This window comes from Coptis chinensis, chromosome 1 (genome assembly GCF_015680905.1).
Source record: "Coptis chinensis isolate HL-2020 chromosome 1, ASM1568090v1, whole genome shotgun sequence".
NCBI lineage: Eukaryota > Viridiplantae > Streptophyta > Magnoliopsida > Ranunculales > Ranunculaceae > Coptis > Coptis chinensis.
This window is the reverse complement of record NC_141456.1, coordinates 80,276,912-80,292,631: the sequence shown is the minus strand read 5'-3', so window position 1 is coordinate 80,292,631 and position 15,720 is coordinate 80,276,912. Positions and strand designations below refer to the sequence as shown.

Sequence of the window (15,720 nt, the reverse complement as noted above, 5' to 3'; positions counted from 1 at the left end):
TTCCTCTAGCGGTTGCCCAACCGATTGCCTCGGTACATGTATGAAAGACCTAAACATATAAAAAACAACAACTATTATTAATACACTAAAAAAATTATATTTAGAAAATTTTTTAAAAAATGAAATCAATGCCTACTCCATCATACCTCTTCCGCAGTAAAAATTTATGTTGTATCACTTAAAATTGGTTGACAATCCACGTCATTCAAGTTTGCAGAGGATCGGTTCTCGAATAGCGGCAAAGAATCCTACATATAGAATAAAACAAGAGTCTCAAACAATTTGCATTTAGGTAATGAGGGATTTCAAAGTCCAAACGACCCAGCCATGTAGTTCCATAGTGTCCCCAAACGACCCAGCCATGTCGTTTGGGCTCGGGTTTTGCATTCATTCATTCAATCAATCAATCAAGTGATTTGCATTCATTCTAATCAATGCTCTCTTGTAGATCCATTCATTCATTAATTCAATCAATCAAGTGTTTTTGTATTCATTATAATCAAGTGTTATCTCATTATTTAGGTTTGTACTTTGTCATCGACGATTTCTCGGCATCTCATTTGCTCGACTAGTCGCATCTTCAAATTCTTCACCTTCACCTTCACCTTCAACATTTTGTGTCACTTCTTCACTGTCAACATTTTTTCTATTTTCTCTTTCTCTAATTTGTTGTTGCACCTCAAGCATTACCTCAAATGCTTATTCTTCATCTTCATGTTCCATTTAGGATTTTGATTAGGTATTCTATGTAGAGAAACTTGAGTATTCTATGTAAGGAGTAAAGGATTTTAATGAAAAAAGGAGTAAGGAGAAGTAAATGAGAAACTTGAGTATTCTATGTAGAGATATTTGAAATTTTGATATATTTCAAATAATTGAGTGAAATATGTTTATAAACCCTAAACCCCAAACTAGTTTATTATTCACAACTGATAAAAAAAAATGGAAAATAACAAGTTTAGATATAAAACAAATTATTATTTTAGATTTAGATAATTTAGTGAAATATGTTTGAAATTAAAATATTTTTATGTTGGTACGAAATTTGTAAACCTTGAACCCTAAACCCCAAACCCCCAAACTAGTTTATGATTCAAAATTTGAAAAATAAAATAAAAAATAACAAGTTTAGATATAAAACAAATTATTATTTCGAATAATTAAGTGAAATATGTTGGTACGAAATTTGTAAACCTTGAACCCTGAACCCCAAACATCAAACAAGTTTATGATTCACAATTGAAAAAAAAAATGAAAAATAACAAGTTTAGATATAAAACAAATTATTATTTTAGATTTTGACATGTTTGATTACATATTTTAACTTGGTTATATAGATACTATGTCATAACAGATAAAGAGTGCAGAGTGTATGTAATTGTGTTGGTGTAACTAACTGTGTTGTTCCTAACCCAATTTTTTAAATCGGATTTCAATTTTCCTAATTCAATTGGGATGTGTTGATAATTGATCATTACTAATTCAATTTTGCAGATAATTGTTTAAATAAATTATTGTACACTTATAATCGATTGATGATTTATATTATAAAAAAAAGTGTTAGGTGTTTATGTATAAGAAAAGTGTAATTGGTATTTATGTAATCAATTTTTGTTGGTTAATCGGGCTAATCATTGGTTAATCAGAAATTTTCTTGGTTGAGAACTTCTTAATTATTTTAGTCCAAACAACTTCACCATATCACCCCATAGAAACTCCAAACGACCCAGTCATACCGCTTCCATGTGATACCAAACGGCATGACATAGTCATTTCAATGCACACACAAACGATGTGGTTAAGCCGTTTGAGTGTACACTCAAACGATATGGTGGTACAATTTGAGTGTACACTCGAACGGCATGCTCAGACCGTTCTATGGAGATTCCAGAGAGCCAAGTCTCAAAGGACAGGCTCAGACCGCGTGAGTGCGTGTATACTCAAACGACGTGGTGGTATCGTGTGAGTGTATACTCAAACGACATGGTCATATCGTTTGAGTCGCAAACGACATAGTGGGATCATTTGAGTGTACACTCAAACGACATGACGGGATCGTTTGAGTGTACACTCAAACGGCCCGAGGGGTTCGTTTTGGCAAGACGGGTTGAATTGGTTGGTGGGCCGGGCTTTAATGGCAAACTTGTAAAATTTCTTTTTTTTTGGAGATTGCCCAATCCAATTTAATGAGTGCCCGATTGAATCACCATAATATAAACTATAAATGCCACCAAGCACAGGTGATTGACCCAAAACTTGTTGAGCCAAAATTCGTTGATACGAAACCAGGCACAGGTCTTGCTTCCCAATACGAAAAAGATACCCCGGTGCCTCCTCAAAGTTATAACTGGGCACAGATTGAATGAACATTGTAGCCTGCTCTAAACCAAAGGACCGGAAGCAAATAAGGATCGCACTTGTCCAAATCGTAGGCAACATGTCAACAAATGCGTAGAACATGTCATCTACAATGAGAGGTCTCCCATTAGACTCTGAAAATGCATGGTCCAAAGGCAAGTCAGCATACTCCCAAGACCCATTAGTTATATTAAAACAGCAGATACCAACACCTTGACAGTAGACAAGAATCCTCTTCGTCTTTTCATACACAACGTGCCTTTCTGGATAACTATGCAAGAACAGCCTCTATAGGTTGAGGCAGGTCATCCCACATATCTGTAGCTGGATCAAAGACCTCTGAGGCCGGTTTCAGATAAGAAGGAACCAACACAAGAACCAAAAACTTAGATTTTTCCATCCATAGCAGCGGCTACAGGAAAACCCTTGCCACCGATCATTCGCTTGCCATGTCTCACAGTAATTTTTTTTTTCTGGGTGGTGGCCAGTTGTTGTGTCAGTAATAAAAACAGCTGACGAGGGTGGATTTCTATCTTTGTTGCCTCCGATCATATATCATTTTGAGTCCAGTGCGACACAGCTTGATTCTTCTGGAATATCATCTAGTGAAATCTCACATAAGAATGAAAGTCGGACCAAAATGTTGGTCCCAACCTTCCCCAAATCTTGATAAACTTGGCCACAACTTGGGATTCTGTAGGTTGAAGAACTAGAACTACAATGTGCAGAAATATTGAAATCGTACCAAGGCAGTTTACTATTTTGTTTTTTAAAAATGAGACCCAAAGTAATAGTTGTCGTATCTTCACCGTGTTCTTGTTTTCCTGTCCACTTCTCAGTGTTGATAGACCGCTTTTGATCCCATGCTCTTACTTCTTGTTGAATCCATCCCCGAGAACGATGTGAGGATTGAAGCTCTGTTGCTACTAGGCCTCATCATCATCCCTCCTAAACCTCTCAGCAGCAAATTAAGGTTTCCACTCATTCTTTTTTAACCTCGCTGCTTAAACTACTGTTTTTTTCTTTCTAGTGGACTGAACACTAGAAATTCCTTTACCAGAAATTCAGAAATAGGATTTTTCAAAATTCTACGAGTTGGTCTCCTTGTATAAGTAGAACTAGTAAATGAGTTCTTTTCTTTTTTCAGTGGACGCGGTGACTGGGAGGATAAGGAGTAAGCTACTATGCGACCAAAAGTGGCATAAAAAACGAAAATACCCACTGGATTGTATTGCTCTTCCTTGTGAAAGAAGTTGCTCGGTCACATTTATAATTTCGTCTTATAATTTCGTCGTTCTTAATAGATTTTGCCTGATCGATGCAGGTATTCCAAATTACCTCAAAACACGGTTCTTTCAAGACAAACCACAAAAGGATTCCTCAGTAGACAGTTAACTGAATGAAACTTCTGTCTCCCATGTATATGTAAATCTGTAGTCTTGCAAAATTTCGGTACTCAAAAGCACTTTTCTTTATTCAATACACATATATTCTAAACAAAACACAAATTACACAACAGTAAATAATAAATATACTAATTTGCCACTACAGTGGGCCTTTGGCCTTCTGAAATCTGCAACGCTAGAGAGAAAACACAGTAGCAGACCAGGCAATGGAAGGCTCAGATATAGCTCTCAACAACATCCAACAATTTGCTCGAACAACTGGTGGAAAATCCTGGCAAATGCAAATAAATACCATTCACGTGTCTGCTTGTAGGTGTAAAAGGCGAGATATAGCTCTCAACGGCATCCAACAATTTGCTCGGAGAACTGGACAACTGGTGGAAAATCCTGACCAATGCAAATGAAATACCATTCACGCGTCCGCCTGTAGGTCTAAAAAGGCTAGATATAGCTCTCAATGGCATCCAACAATTTGCTCGGAGAACTAGCAGAAAATCCTGACCTATGCAAATAAAATCCATTCACGATTCAGTTATCTGCCTGTAAGGGTGTAAAAGGCAAACCATCTAGTCCCTAATCAAATGGTGGACCAGTTTTGTCGCCATACCGCTTAACTAATAGAAGCAATGGTCAATACCTGATATTATCCGCGTTCAGGTTTTCCTAACGATTTTCTTCTTTTCGTCTGTCCTCGTTGCTTCTGCTCCTTCTTTCTCTTCTTGAATTGCGTTTGAAACGATCCCCCAACCAAAGATGGTTGGTCTCTTAGCCCAAAACTTTTTGCCACATGTCCCAAGTGAAGCTTCTTAACCATAAAAATCCTCTTTAACTCACCACGATGAGCAGTGTAAGCTCGAATCCAGGAGCAAAATGCATCTTTTGCCTGCTGCTTCAGTTTTGACTGAAATAAAAAAACAGAGACTTCACAGAATGTTGGGAATGAAGTATATGAAACTCAATAAGGTACACATACACAAATGCATGTCAGGACACATCTATAAAAAAATATATTAAAGAACGTATACATAGTCATGTACAGACCCAATGGTCCTATGGAAAGACCTGGAAGCAATTGAAGCTCCAAACCCCAATATCTCGATATAAATGTATCAGTTTCACAAACTTTTTTCCCATTACACAATTAACTTTCTAGTTTCTGTATAGAATACAGTTAAGTTATTCTATTATCAATTAAATTTTGGAAAACTCTGATCAGACTTTGTCGATTTAAGGCCTTTTATAATGAAAATTTAGGGTGAATTTTGATTTAAAACTGTAAATTTCAGAATACATTTAATCTAAAAACAAACAAAAACACTCAACAAACCATGTACAGGCTAATTTAGTTCAGGTGATACAACTACTTTCCCTGGACTTTCAAAACCATGTAGCAATCTACGTAATACAAATTCTGTTGAGGCCAAACAGATCCACAATGATGACGACAAGTTGTCAAAGCTACTACCACGCCATTGAATGGCTAGCATGGTTAGTAATGCAGAGTCAACAACCCACCCAACTTATCAAAGTAACAAGAATGAAATATAAAGGTTTACCATACCTCTGATGACAAAAAGGATTCAAGTGACTTCTGAAGAGTTAACACCCATGGATGCATCTCTATCGAAATAAACTTCTTGATAAGATGCCTCTGATTGGACAAAGGAAAACTGTCTATGACCTTGAGCAGGGGATACTCCTTCAGTGATACACCATGCTTCTGCAAGTCTTGCAAATAATCCACTTCAACTGGTTGTAAAAACAGCAAAGCTTCTCCCTTTCCCCCTATGCGAGCAGTTCTTCCTACTCTGCAAGATAAGTGAGGAAACATTTGAGAGTCTTATATGAGAAAATCACCCTGACCTTTATTGCAATGGAAGAATTAATGAGATCAATAAAAATTTATAAGAATGTCCAAATCATTTGACGAATTTTATGTTATCAACAGCTGATATGAAATATCAAGAAAATGAACCTCTTAACTTGCAAGGCAAGACAATAGAGGGGGAAATAAACATAATGCAGCATTGCTTCATTAATATATCAAAATATACTATAAAAACGACAGAGAAAAATAATTATGTGGTGTATCTCAGAAAGAATAGCAAGTAGTGACCAAATATGCTCAGTGAGAAAAGATTCAACAAAGCAAGAATATTCAGAACAGGGCAGTTTACAGATACCTATGCACGTATTCACTAGCCTCCCCTGGAGAATCATACTGGATAATACATGTAACATTTGGAAAATCTAAGCCCCTTGCAGCAACATCTGTGCACAAAAGTATAGCTGATTTCTCTGTTTTAAACCCCTGAAATGTGGTCCTCCTGCCCTCTTGTTCCATGTTTCCATGTAACCGAAAAGTCTTGCACTTGAGAAAGGCCTTCTTTTGGTGCAATTCTATTTTCGGATCAGACTGCCACTCAAATTCACTGAAAAGTGAATGGTGGAAATCTACAGCATCACATGTTGAAAAGAACACCACAACCTGTGTAGAGAAGCAAAAACATAAATCCTACTGCACACGTCAAAAGAATAAATCTGACAAGTGAAAGTCTGCTTTACCTTTTGGGAGGCTTCCATTTCATTAAGATTTCTCAAAATGGATAGAAGAATCACTAGCCGTGAGCCACAGGGAACTGAAAAAAAAATTATTATAAGACTGAATTAGATCGTCATGCTGACTAACATATAGCATAACCGATCAACCTTTTCTGTGAAAAGAGGTACCTTTCACATATCTCTGGATTAATTGAGTTGGAAGGTTATAATCTGCCTCTGAACAGTTTGGCAGCTTGCCTAGTAATTCTAACTCATCATCCACGTTAGATCCGATCGATTTAAGATGTTTAACTGATCGTTTGGAAAGCTCGGTAGATAATTTCGTCTCATCGATACCAATCATAACTGGATTTTCTAAACTCATTTTAGCTAAATGATTCACTTTTTCATTTAAGGTTGCTGATAACAGCAAGTTCTGTCTTTGGGGTTTAGAATGCTTTGAGAAAGTGTTGTCCTCAGAAACACCTCCATCTTTTCTTGAACCGAGAAAACCAAGTATCTCTTCTATTTCTTTACCATATCCTAACTCCAGGATCCTGCAGAGATGCAACAGAAAGTTCACATAGATATGATTAGCACTAAATGAACTGAAACGATCCTAATCTTGGGTAGGTGTTCACTAGCTAGTGTGCCACTACACCATATTATACCTATCTGCTTCATCAAAGATTATCCAGCGCAGATTAGCATGCACAAAAGATGTTGTATTCTTCAGGTGGTCCAAAAGACGCCCAGGAGTTGCAACAAGGATAGATATTCCTATAAATAAATTCAAGTCAAAAGACATGACATATAGAATTGAAAGTGTTCATAAAAGTATACGTAAACAATTTCCTTAAAATGTACTGGAAAATTGCCATAATAGATTAGAAGGAACTATTGTTTTATATTGATGTGCCTTGATAATAATGTGATGAACTAGCAGGATAGTTAGAACTTTCATCCAAAGAAATCCCATTTTCCCCAGTGAAGGTGGGTGTCGAACCCAAGACAGAATTAAACATCATCTAAATATTGAGCACTACTCCGTACCTTTTCGTAACCTGGATTTCTCCTTAGACCTGCTCTCACCACCCATGACATAACCAGGAACTATCCAGAAGAAACGATGGAGTAACTTGTGCAAGATTTCATGAACCTGCAGGCATAATTCACGCGTTGGTACAAGTACCAAAGCTTTAAACACATTGTCAGTAAAAGTTGCTAAAAATGACTGATAAATGAATGAATACAAATTTGTGAAGAAGACGTATGTACCATAAGTTCCAGCGGCCCGATCAATACGGGGATGATACAAGTGCAAGTGATGAATAATGGGAGCTAAATAGGCAATAGTCTTTCCAGTACCAGTAGCCGCATTAACAAGTCTAATAATAATAATAATAATAACTTTTATCAAGGCACAAAACAAAGTTACTCGTAATAAAATAATAGAAAAAATAATAAAAAGGATACACGTGTCGGCCAGCAAGAACAACTGGAATAGTTTTAGCTTGAACCTGAGTAGGAACTTGAAATCCCATTTTATCTATATCAAAAAAAAAATGTTAGTGGAAAAATGGGTAAATTTAAGGAGAGTATAGAAATTGACCTCGCAGCTGGTCACATAAGGCGGGAAGAAGGCCGAGACTGGAGAAGGAACAAGTTGCGAAGATTTCTTCCTGCTTTTTCTTAGCCATTTTTTTTAAGGCTAGGGTTTATTAATTAATTGAAGGGGTGGGGTTTTTGGTTGTTTTTTAACTTTCAGTGGGGTGGCGATATATATGGCCTTCAATATTCGGCGCCGATATATTGGCATATTACCATATCGTGTACCGTATTTTCCAATATATATCGATATGTATCGGCAATATTTTTTGTGGGATACCATTAGTCCCCGAAATAGGCCATCCTAATTTACAAACTCATTTTTGGGTCTAGTTGGGGCATCTCCAATGGGGGGTGTAAACCATATAAAGTGAAAATTTTACACCCCAAATGTCAAAAAACTCTTTCCAATGGGAGTGTTATATCGTATGTAATAGAGTATTAGTTGATAGAGAGAGTGGAGAATTCCCCCTCTCGCTATCAGCTAATAAAAAGCTCGGGCAACACTCGAACACACGTTTGAGTAAAAACAAATTCGGACGTCACTTGAAGTGACGTCCGAGTTTAAAATTGAACTTTTTTATACTTTTCCATTGGGAACAATAGAGAGTGGATATTTATAGACTCTATAATAATTTACAATTAGAGTAGTAAAATCCTAATGGCAACTAGGTGGCACCTATGTGGAGGTGTAATTTTACACCCCCCATTGGAGATGCCCTTAGAGCCTGTTTGGAATTTGGATAGGGTGATTTCTCAAACAAGGCCTCAATTCAGGCATGGTACTTGATTTTTGACTCGTTTAATATATATTTTTTTTGATAAATATGCATCTTATTCATATGAGAAGAAAGAAAGAAAAAAGTGAGTAAGAGACTCACCAATACAAGGAGGCCGGTGTTTAACAAAAAACACAAAACACATAGAAGTGGAAAATCCTAGCTAAGAAACACCTAAAATAACAGATCCCCACTCTAACATTAAGTCCCAAGACAGTAGTCGCTTCTCTCCGAAAGCATCGATGTCCAAAGCCACAAGTTCGCTTTAATGTTACGAATAATGGTTTCAATAGATGCGGGCTTGCTGTTAAAGATGGCGTCGTTCCGTGTTCTCCAGATAGCCCACCACGTGGCATAAGGAACTAAAGGCCAAATGTATTTCCCATAGGCCGTAGTATTTGGCGACACCCAACTATGAAGGCAAGAGATTACTGAATGAGGGCAGATAGCCTGGTTGATATCAATGCCCACTGGTTGTAGTATGTTTTACCACACGCCTTTACTGAAGCTGCAGTGTAGCATAAGGTGGTCTGCAGTTTCATCAACTTGAGTGCACAACACACACTCTGCCTCCACCTCTTTACCCCTTTTGACTCGTTTAGTGTTTGTTTAGGCTTTTTACCCTTTATATACCTACTAGTATTTGCCTGTGCCTATGATACTGTTTGCACCCTCAGCCCCACCACAACTGCCCCCCACACACAACACAACTGTCCACTGCCCCCACTAACAAATTAAAACTAAAAATGATCAAATACTCTAGGTACACACAATTACACATCACACACCCTACTTTCCTTTAGATTTGCCAAGTCATAATTTAGATCTAGTGGTTTTTAGGTGGGTGTGGGGGCCACACCATTATGTTTTATTAGATAGATTGATGCATTGTCAGAAAACCAGAAAACCAGACCGTTCGATTAACATCCAAATATTGGTAAAAAAATGGAGTATTTTGTACAGTTAACAGTAGTTGTTATCGCATACTGTAAATAACAATTTATTGAACAAAGGTCAGCAACTTTTAACAAATTTTGTTATACAGTTGGATGAAGCACTGGTTCAAACACTTAAAAATGGGTGTAAAGCACGGTTCACAACTTCACATACTAGTAGGTCTACTATTAAACAAGTTTGGCTTGAAGTTGGATATCGAGCTGGGACCAATGAAAAAAATTAGTTAACAAAAATAGAAATGTGACTCGATGAAAGGAGGGAGACAATTTATATATTTAGTTAAGTAGTCTTTTAACTAATTTTGAAATATTGCGTTGTTCGGCCAAAGCCAGTCTGTTATATTGATGTATGCGTTACTTTGAGTGTAATTACATAGATTTAGTGCTTTTAGAGTATAAAACACTAGAACAGAAAGAGGTACATGGTTTAACTTTAGATTGACCATAATTAGACATGCAGTTAGATCGATATATGTGCTATAATTTCCATTATTATAGAAGTAGGTTTGCAACATTTGGTTTAATATCCAAGAAGTGTTAAATCGTACAACACTTTTTATTATTTTTTTCCTTTTTTTCTCTGTACACAGAAGAACACTATTATATAGCTCATGGAAGGAGTTATATTAGGATATCTAGATCCCACAATATGTGGAGTCTAATACAATAAGGAAACTTTAGATTTCCTACAGATATTACAATTTCTACAGCTCACGCCAACACTCCTCCTCAAGTTGGTGCGTAGATATCTCCAATGCCCAACTTGACAAGTGAGTTGTAGAATATTCTACTGGAAACAACCTTTGTTAATATATCTGCAAGTTGGTCTTCAGACTTAACAAATGGAAACTTAACTATCTTGGCCTCGAGTTTATGTTTAATGAAATGTCTGTCAACCTCAACATGTTTTGTGCGGTCATGCTGAACTGGATTATGAGCAATATCTATTGCTGCCTTGTTATCACAGAATAAACTCATTGCAGAAACAAGTGTGTACCCAATCTCTGTCAGTAACCTCTTTAACCAAAGAATTTCACGTAGCCCTTTGGTCATTCCTCTAAATTCAGCTTCAGCACTAGATAGGGCTACTACCTTCTGCTTCTTACTCCTCCAAGTGACTAAGTTGCCTCCCACAAAGGTAAAGTAACTTGATGTGGTTCTTCTGTCCATAACACTTCCTTCCCAATCTGCATCTGTATAACCACTAATATCTAGATGATTATTTTTTGAGAACATAAGCCCCTTCCCAGGAGTAGATTTCAAGTAGCGAAGAATTTGAACTACTGCATTCATGTGATCTTCACTAGGATAGTGCATAAATTGATCGACTTACTAAGCTTACTACATAAGCAATATATGGCCGTGTATGTGACAAGTAAATTAACTTCCCAACTAACATTTGATATCTTTCTTTATGAGTCGGTATCTGATCAGGATACTCTCCCAGACTATGATTTTGAACCATAGGAGTGTCAACAGGCTTACAATCGAGCATTCTAGTTTTTGAAAGCAAGTCTAACACATATTTTCTTTGGGATAGAAATATGTCTTGCTTTGACCAAGCAACTTCAATACCCAAAAAATATTTCAGCTTCCAAGATCTTTCATTTCAAACTCGGTTGCCAAATACTTCTTCATCTCCTGTGATTATCATGTCATCTATATAAATTATTAAGGTTGTTACCTTTCCTTTCCGGTGTTTTAGGAATAGAGTGTGATCTGAGTTGCTCTGCTTGAAATTATACTTTCTCATAGCCAAGCTAAACCATCCAAACCATGCACGGGGTGATTGTTTTAACCCGTATAACACCTTCTACAATTTACACACAACCCCAGTTTGTGATGATACATTGTATCCTAGCAGAATGTCCATATATACCTCCTCCTTGAGCTCGCCATGAAGAAAGGCGTTCTTTACATCCAATTGATGCAACGACCAATCTAAATTTGCTGCAAGGGAGAGTAATACCCTGACAGTATTTAGTTTCGCTAGTGGAGAAAAAGTCTCCTGATAATCTATATCGTATGTCTTTGAATACCCCTTTGCCACAAGTCTTGCTTTGTACCTTTCAACGGATTCGTCTGTTTTGTGTTTGACACTAAACACCCATTTGCATCCCACAGTTTTCTTTCCTTTTGGCAATGGCGCAAGAATCCAAGTCTGATTTTTCTGTAGTGCTTCCATTTCTTCTTTTATTGCCTGGGTCCACTTAGGATCTGTTAAAGTTTCTTGTACTCTGCTGGGAACATGAATAGATGACAACTGGTACACAAATACCTTGAATGGTTCTGATAAGTTCTAAGATGATACATGATTGGTAATCGGATATTTTGATTTCTTTGTCTTATACTTTGGAGAATACCGATCTGGTGATTTTCCTCGATTATGCCTGTAAGGTAATTTAGAACCAGCAGAAGTATCCAACACATTTGGAGGAGGAGGAGAAATAGTAGCAGGGCTTACCTCATGAATATTCTCAGGAGATTGGTTGTCTGGTACAAGAGAGTGAGAGGGGGGGTCTTCATTTTCAGCTGTAGCTCTTTCTACCTGTTCAATTTCCTTCACAATAGATGACTCAACAAGAGCAACCGACTCAAGGAGAGGAGCATCTGGCTTTTCTCTTTCACTTACCAAGCCGGTTTGTTCACTTGGAGCTTCTAAGTTGTCAAAGCCTGTCCAATTATGCTCTTCACTCTGGGTCTCCCCCTGAAAAGGAAAAGTGGAGACCGAGGCACTAAAAAACTTCTCAGTCTCCAAGAAGGTAACATCCATAGTAACATAAGTGCGTATGGTGGCAGGATTGTAACAATGGCATCCCCTTTGATGTGAAGCATACCCCATAAAAATACAACGAACATCACACGGATCAAGCTTAGTACGTTGATTTTTATGGAGGTGAACGAAGGAAACACATCCAAAGATACGAGAAGTAAGCATCAGGATGGAAGGCAATGGTCCATGTTTGGAAAGAGCCTGAAGTGGAGTCTGGAAATCCAATACTTTAGAGGGCATACAGTTCATCAAGTATATAGCTGTGACAACTGCATTATCCCAGTAAGTTCGAGGCATATGAGCACCAATAAGGAGAGACCTTGCAGTTTCTAAAATATGCATGTTCTTTCGTTCTGCAATATCATTCTGTTGAGGAGTCTGAGGACAAGTGGTCTCATGAAGAATGCCATGAAGCTGAAAATAACTTTGAAATTCATGTTTGACATATTCTCCACCATTGTCAGAGCGAAGGATGTGAATTTTAGTGGAAAATTGAGTCTGAATCATGGTATGAAAAACCCGAAAAATATTAAGCACATCATGTTTATGTTTCCAAAAGTAAAGCCAGGTCATGCATGTACAATCATCCATAAAAATGACAAACCAACGAATGACATAAGAAGGCGAGATGGGAGAAGGTCCCCAAACATCCTAATGAACTAAAGCAAAAGGTGTATCACTCTTATTCGAACTCAAAGGATAAGACACACGGTGACTTTTGGCTAACATGCAAGTAATATAAGTGTCACATTTAAAAAATGAGTCATGTAAACCTAAAAATAAATCAGGTAATAACTGTTTCAAATAACCAAATGAAGTATGCCCTAACCGAAGGTGTCACAACCAAATCTGTCTCTGCTTGGTGCCCAGCGACTGTTGCATATTATTAGCTCTGCCAGTACTAAAATCATCGATATAATACAACCCCCCTCTTTTAGTACCACGACCAATGATCTCCTTGGTGAGAATATCCTGAAGAAAGCAAAAACCTGGATAAATTAGTGCATAACAATTTAATTCCTCAGTAGCCTGTCCCACAGACATCAACTTATTTGAGAGAGATAGAACAAGTAAAGTATTCAATAATGAAAGAGAGGGTGAGAGAGCAACAGTTCTAGCTCCTATAACTGGATATGTAACCCCATTAGCATTAGCAATACTGGTGCGTCTCGGTTGAGTAGCACTAATAAAGTCCTTAGAATCAAATGTCATGTGGTCTGTTGCCCCTGAATCAATTATCCATCCATGGTAATCACTCTGATTAGAACTAAATAAGGCATAATCACTGTTACCTGAATCACTAAGGGTTGTAGACCCATCAATGCGAGCTGAAGTACTGGATGATTCACTTGGTGAGATAAAAGATAACTGAGGTCCTGTATTTACCAAAGCAGCCCAACTTGAGTGCCATTGGTACCAGCTACATGTTGTTTCCGTGTCTTGAGTTCATTCCACCATTCTAGATATCCATGTAACTTAAAACAAGTTTCACGGGTATGTTTCAAGTTACCACAATGATAGTACAGCCCCTCCTTCGGATTGTGCCTTAGCCTTTGATGGATTAGACTTTCCACCACCTGTAGAGGAAGACTCGGTTTTGAGCATCTGGAGTGAAGAAGATAGTTGGTATAACACTCCTATTTTTATTCTCCTTTTTAATTAAATATATATAAAGTTAAATAATAATAATAATAATAATAATAATAATAATAATAGATAAAATAAAAGGGATAAAGATTAGAAAAAGATAAGGTAAAGAGAATAAACCTCATTCCCTATTTTAAGGGGTTTTTAAAAAAAGGGTGTTTACACGGAGAGTTTTAACACAGGGAGAGAGAGTTTTACACAGAGTAGAAAAAGGAGAGAGTGGCAAAGATTATTGTGATTGTTTTTCTGACGATTGTTACATGGCGTTTTTCATTCTCAAGTTTATATTCATTCACGTCCCTCGTAAACACAACCGAAGTGAGTACATATTTTTTCTATTTTACTGAACCTAGATTTTTACGTGTATAAAGAAATAACTTTACTGTCAAAAGTTTCGCTCATTATTTTTCTGCTCATTAATTGGCAGCGTGAAATTTGTTGAAAAAGTTTTTTTTGAAGATATTTTCCACTTGTTTATACACTGTTACATAGACCAAAAATTAGAACACGATATGAGTATTAAGGTAATTCAATATCATTATAATTGTTTATCTTATGTATGTTAGTTGATTTCTGGTTTGTCCTTTTGCCTAAGAGTTGAATGTACAATACTCTCTGTTGCTCTATTTTTTAGTATTAAAGTAATTTTTACAATCTTGTTGCAGTTTGATGATTCTATTGTTATTATGTGATTATTGAGTAGTTTGTTTCATTCTTTCACATAAAGCAGATCAAGATAGTTAAACTGAGCTATCATTCGAACTTAAGGACATTATAAACCAATTAACTTAATATTTTTCCAAACTCTAGACCTTAACTAAGTAACATTTACATCACATACTACATTCAGTGGAAGTCTTTAGTTTTAATTTTGATTAGCAGTATGGTTTTCATGTTTTCTTCTTAGTTCTTAGCTTGGTTGCGTATGCCACATTCCGTGTTATATTGCTATGTGTTGATTGGGCTGGATGCCATGTTTGAAATGTAAGATTTCTTCAGATGTATACTGAAAATTAAAACTTACTTTTGCACATAGTATCCTAAACACTATCCATGGGAGATGAGATTTATTACTAAGGAGCCTATAAGGGAGTATCTACAAACTGTGTGAGTGATCATCTAGAAACTACAATTGTGTTGCCTAAAGGTTCATCAACATGCTATAGTTGGGCTGTCTCAGGGATCATATGCACGCTACAATTGCGCTTCCTCACTCATGCATTTGGAGCATGTTTAAAAAATAAAGATAATAAATTTTATTTTTCACCTTTTGGTTGTTCGGTGGAGAAGAAGGTCTGATGGAGAAGATGACCGTGAGGGTTATCCAGTCCTCCCGCTTGTAGTTTAGTTAATTTGCTTCCAGATCTTTCAGTTAGGTTTGGGCCGAATTTGAATGGTGGGCTTGAATTGTTTTATAACCTTTTGGGCTTAAGTTTGTTTGAGGTTGGTTTGGGCTGAAATATAAACATGTGGGATTAAGTTTTGTTTAAGATGGGGTTTGGGTGAGAGTTTGTTTTTGGGCCGAATCTGCGCCTGGTTTGGAATCGAGTTTTCACTTAGTTATGGTCAGATTCAAACTCTCACCGAAACATGAAAAATTGAGTTTTCTGAGTTTTCTTTCCAACCCAATTAGCCTTGTCGCATTATGAGGT

The 15,720-nt window shown here is 37.0% G+C and overlaps 1 protein-coding gene and 1 long non-coding RNA gene across 4 annotated transcripts; one reads left to right on the top strand and one right to left on the bottom strand.

Annotated features, from left to right (window-relative positions):
- Positions 1-3,193: 3,193 nt before the first annotated feature.
- LOC147525372 (uncharacterized) lies at positions 3,194-3,542 on the top strand. Its single transcript, XR_015221463.1, has 2 exons — positions 3,194-3,331; positions 3,506-3,542. It is a non-coding gene; the product is annotated as an uncharacterized LOC147525372 (long non-coding RNA).
- Positions 3,543-3,754: 212 nt separating this feature from the next.
- On the bottom strand, positions 3,755-8,074 carry LOC147525371 (P-loop containing nucleoside triphosphate hydrolases superfamily protein). 3 transcript variants are annotated; one of them, XM_086606753.1, is made up of 11 exons: positions 7,918-8,074; positions 7,782-7,854; positions 7,584-7,693; positions 7,359-7,502; positions 6,977-7,085; positions 6,495-6,862; positions 6,330-6,403; positions 5,948-6,252; positions 5,326-5,572; positions 4,402-4,665; positions 3,755-4,266 (listed from the first exon to the last, which is right to left on the bottom strand). In XM_086606753.1, the coding sequence occupies exons 1-10, from the start codon at positions 8,003-8,005 to the stop codon at positions 4,408-4,410; spliced, it is 1,776 nt and encodes a 591-aa protein (XP_086462879.1). In that variant the 5' UTR covers positions 8,006-8,074; the 3' UTR covers positions 3,755-4,266; positions 4,402-4,407. The 3 variants fall into 3 exon arrangements, with proteins under 3 accessions (XP_086462879.1, XP_086462887.1, XP_086462893.1); XM_086606761.1 differs by having other exon boundaries at positions 3,755-4,261; XM_086606767.1 differs by lacking the exons at positions 7,782-7,854; positions 7,918-8,074 and having other exon boundaries at positions 7,359-7,464; positions 7,584-7,701.
- Between the last annotated feature and the right edge of the window lie 7,646 nt (positions 8,075-15,720).

Excerpts from the sequence above, each read along its gene's own strand:
- LOC147525371 (XM_086606753.1), bottom strand. The coding sequence starts at position 8,005 with ATGGCTAAGAAAAAGCAGGAAGAAATCTTCGCAACTTGTTCCTTCTCC. Across the intron at positions 7,855-7,917 it reads CTTATGTGACCAGCTGCGAG|ATAAAATGGGATTTCAAGTT; the intron begins GTCAATTTCTAT and ends TTTTTGATATAG. Across the intron at positions 6,404-6,494 it reads AATCCAGAGATATGTGAAAG|TTCCCTGTGGCTCACGGCTA; the intron begins GTACCTCTTTTC and ends TTTTTTTTTCAG.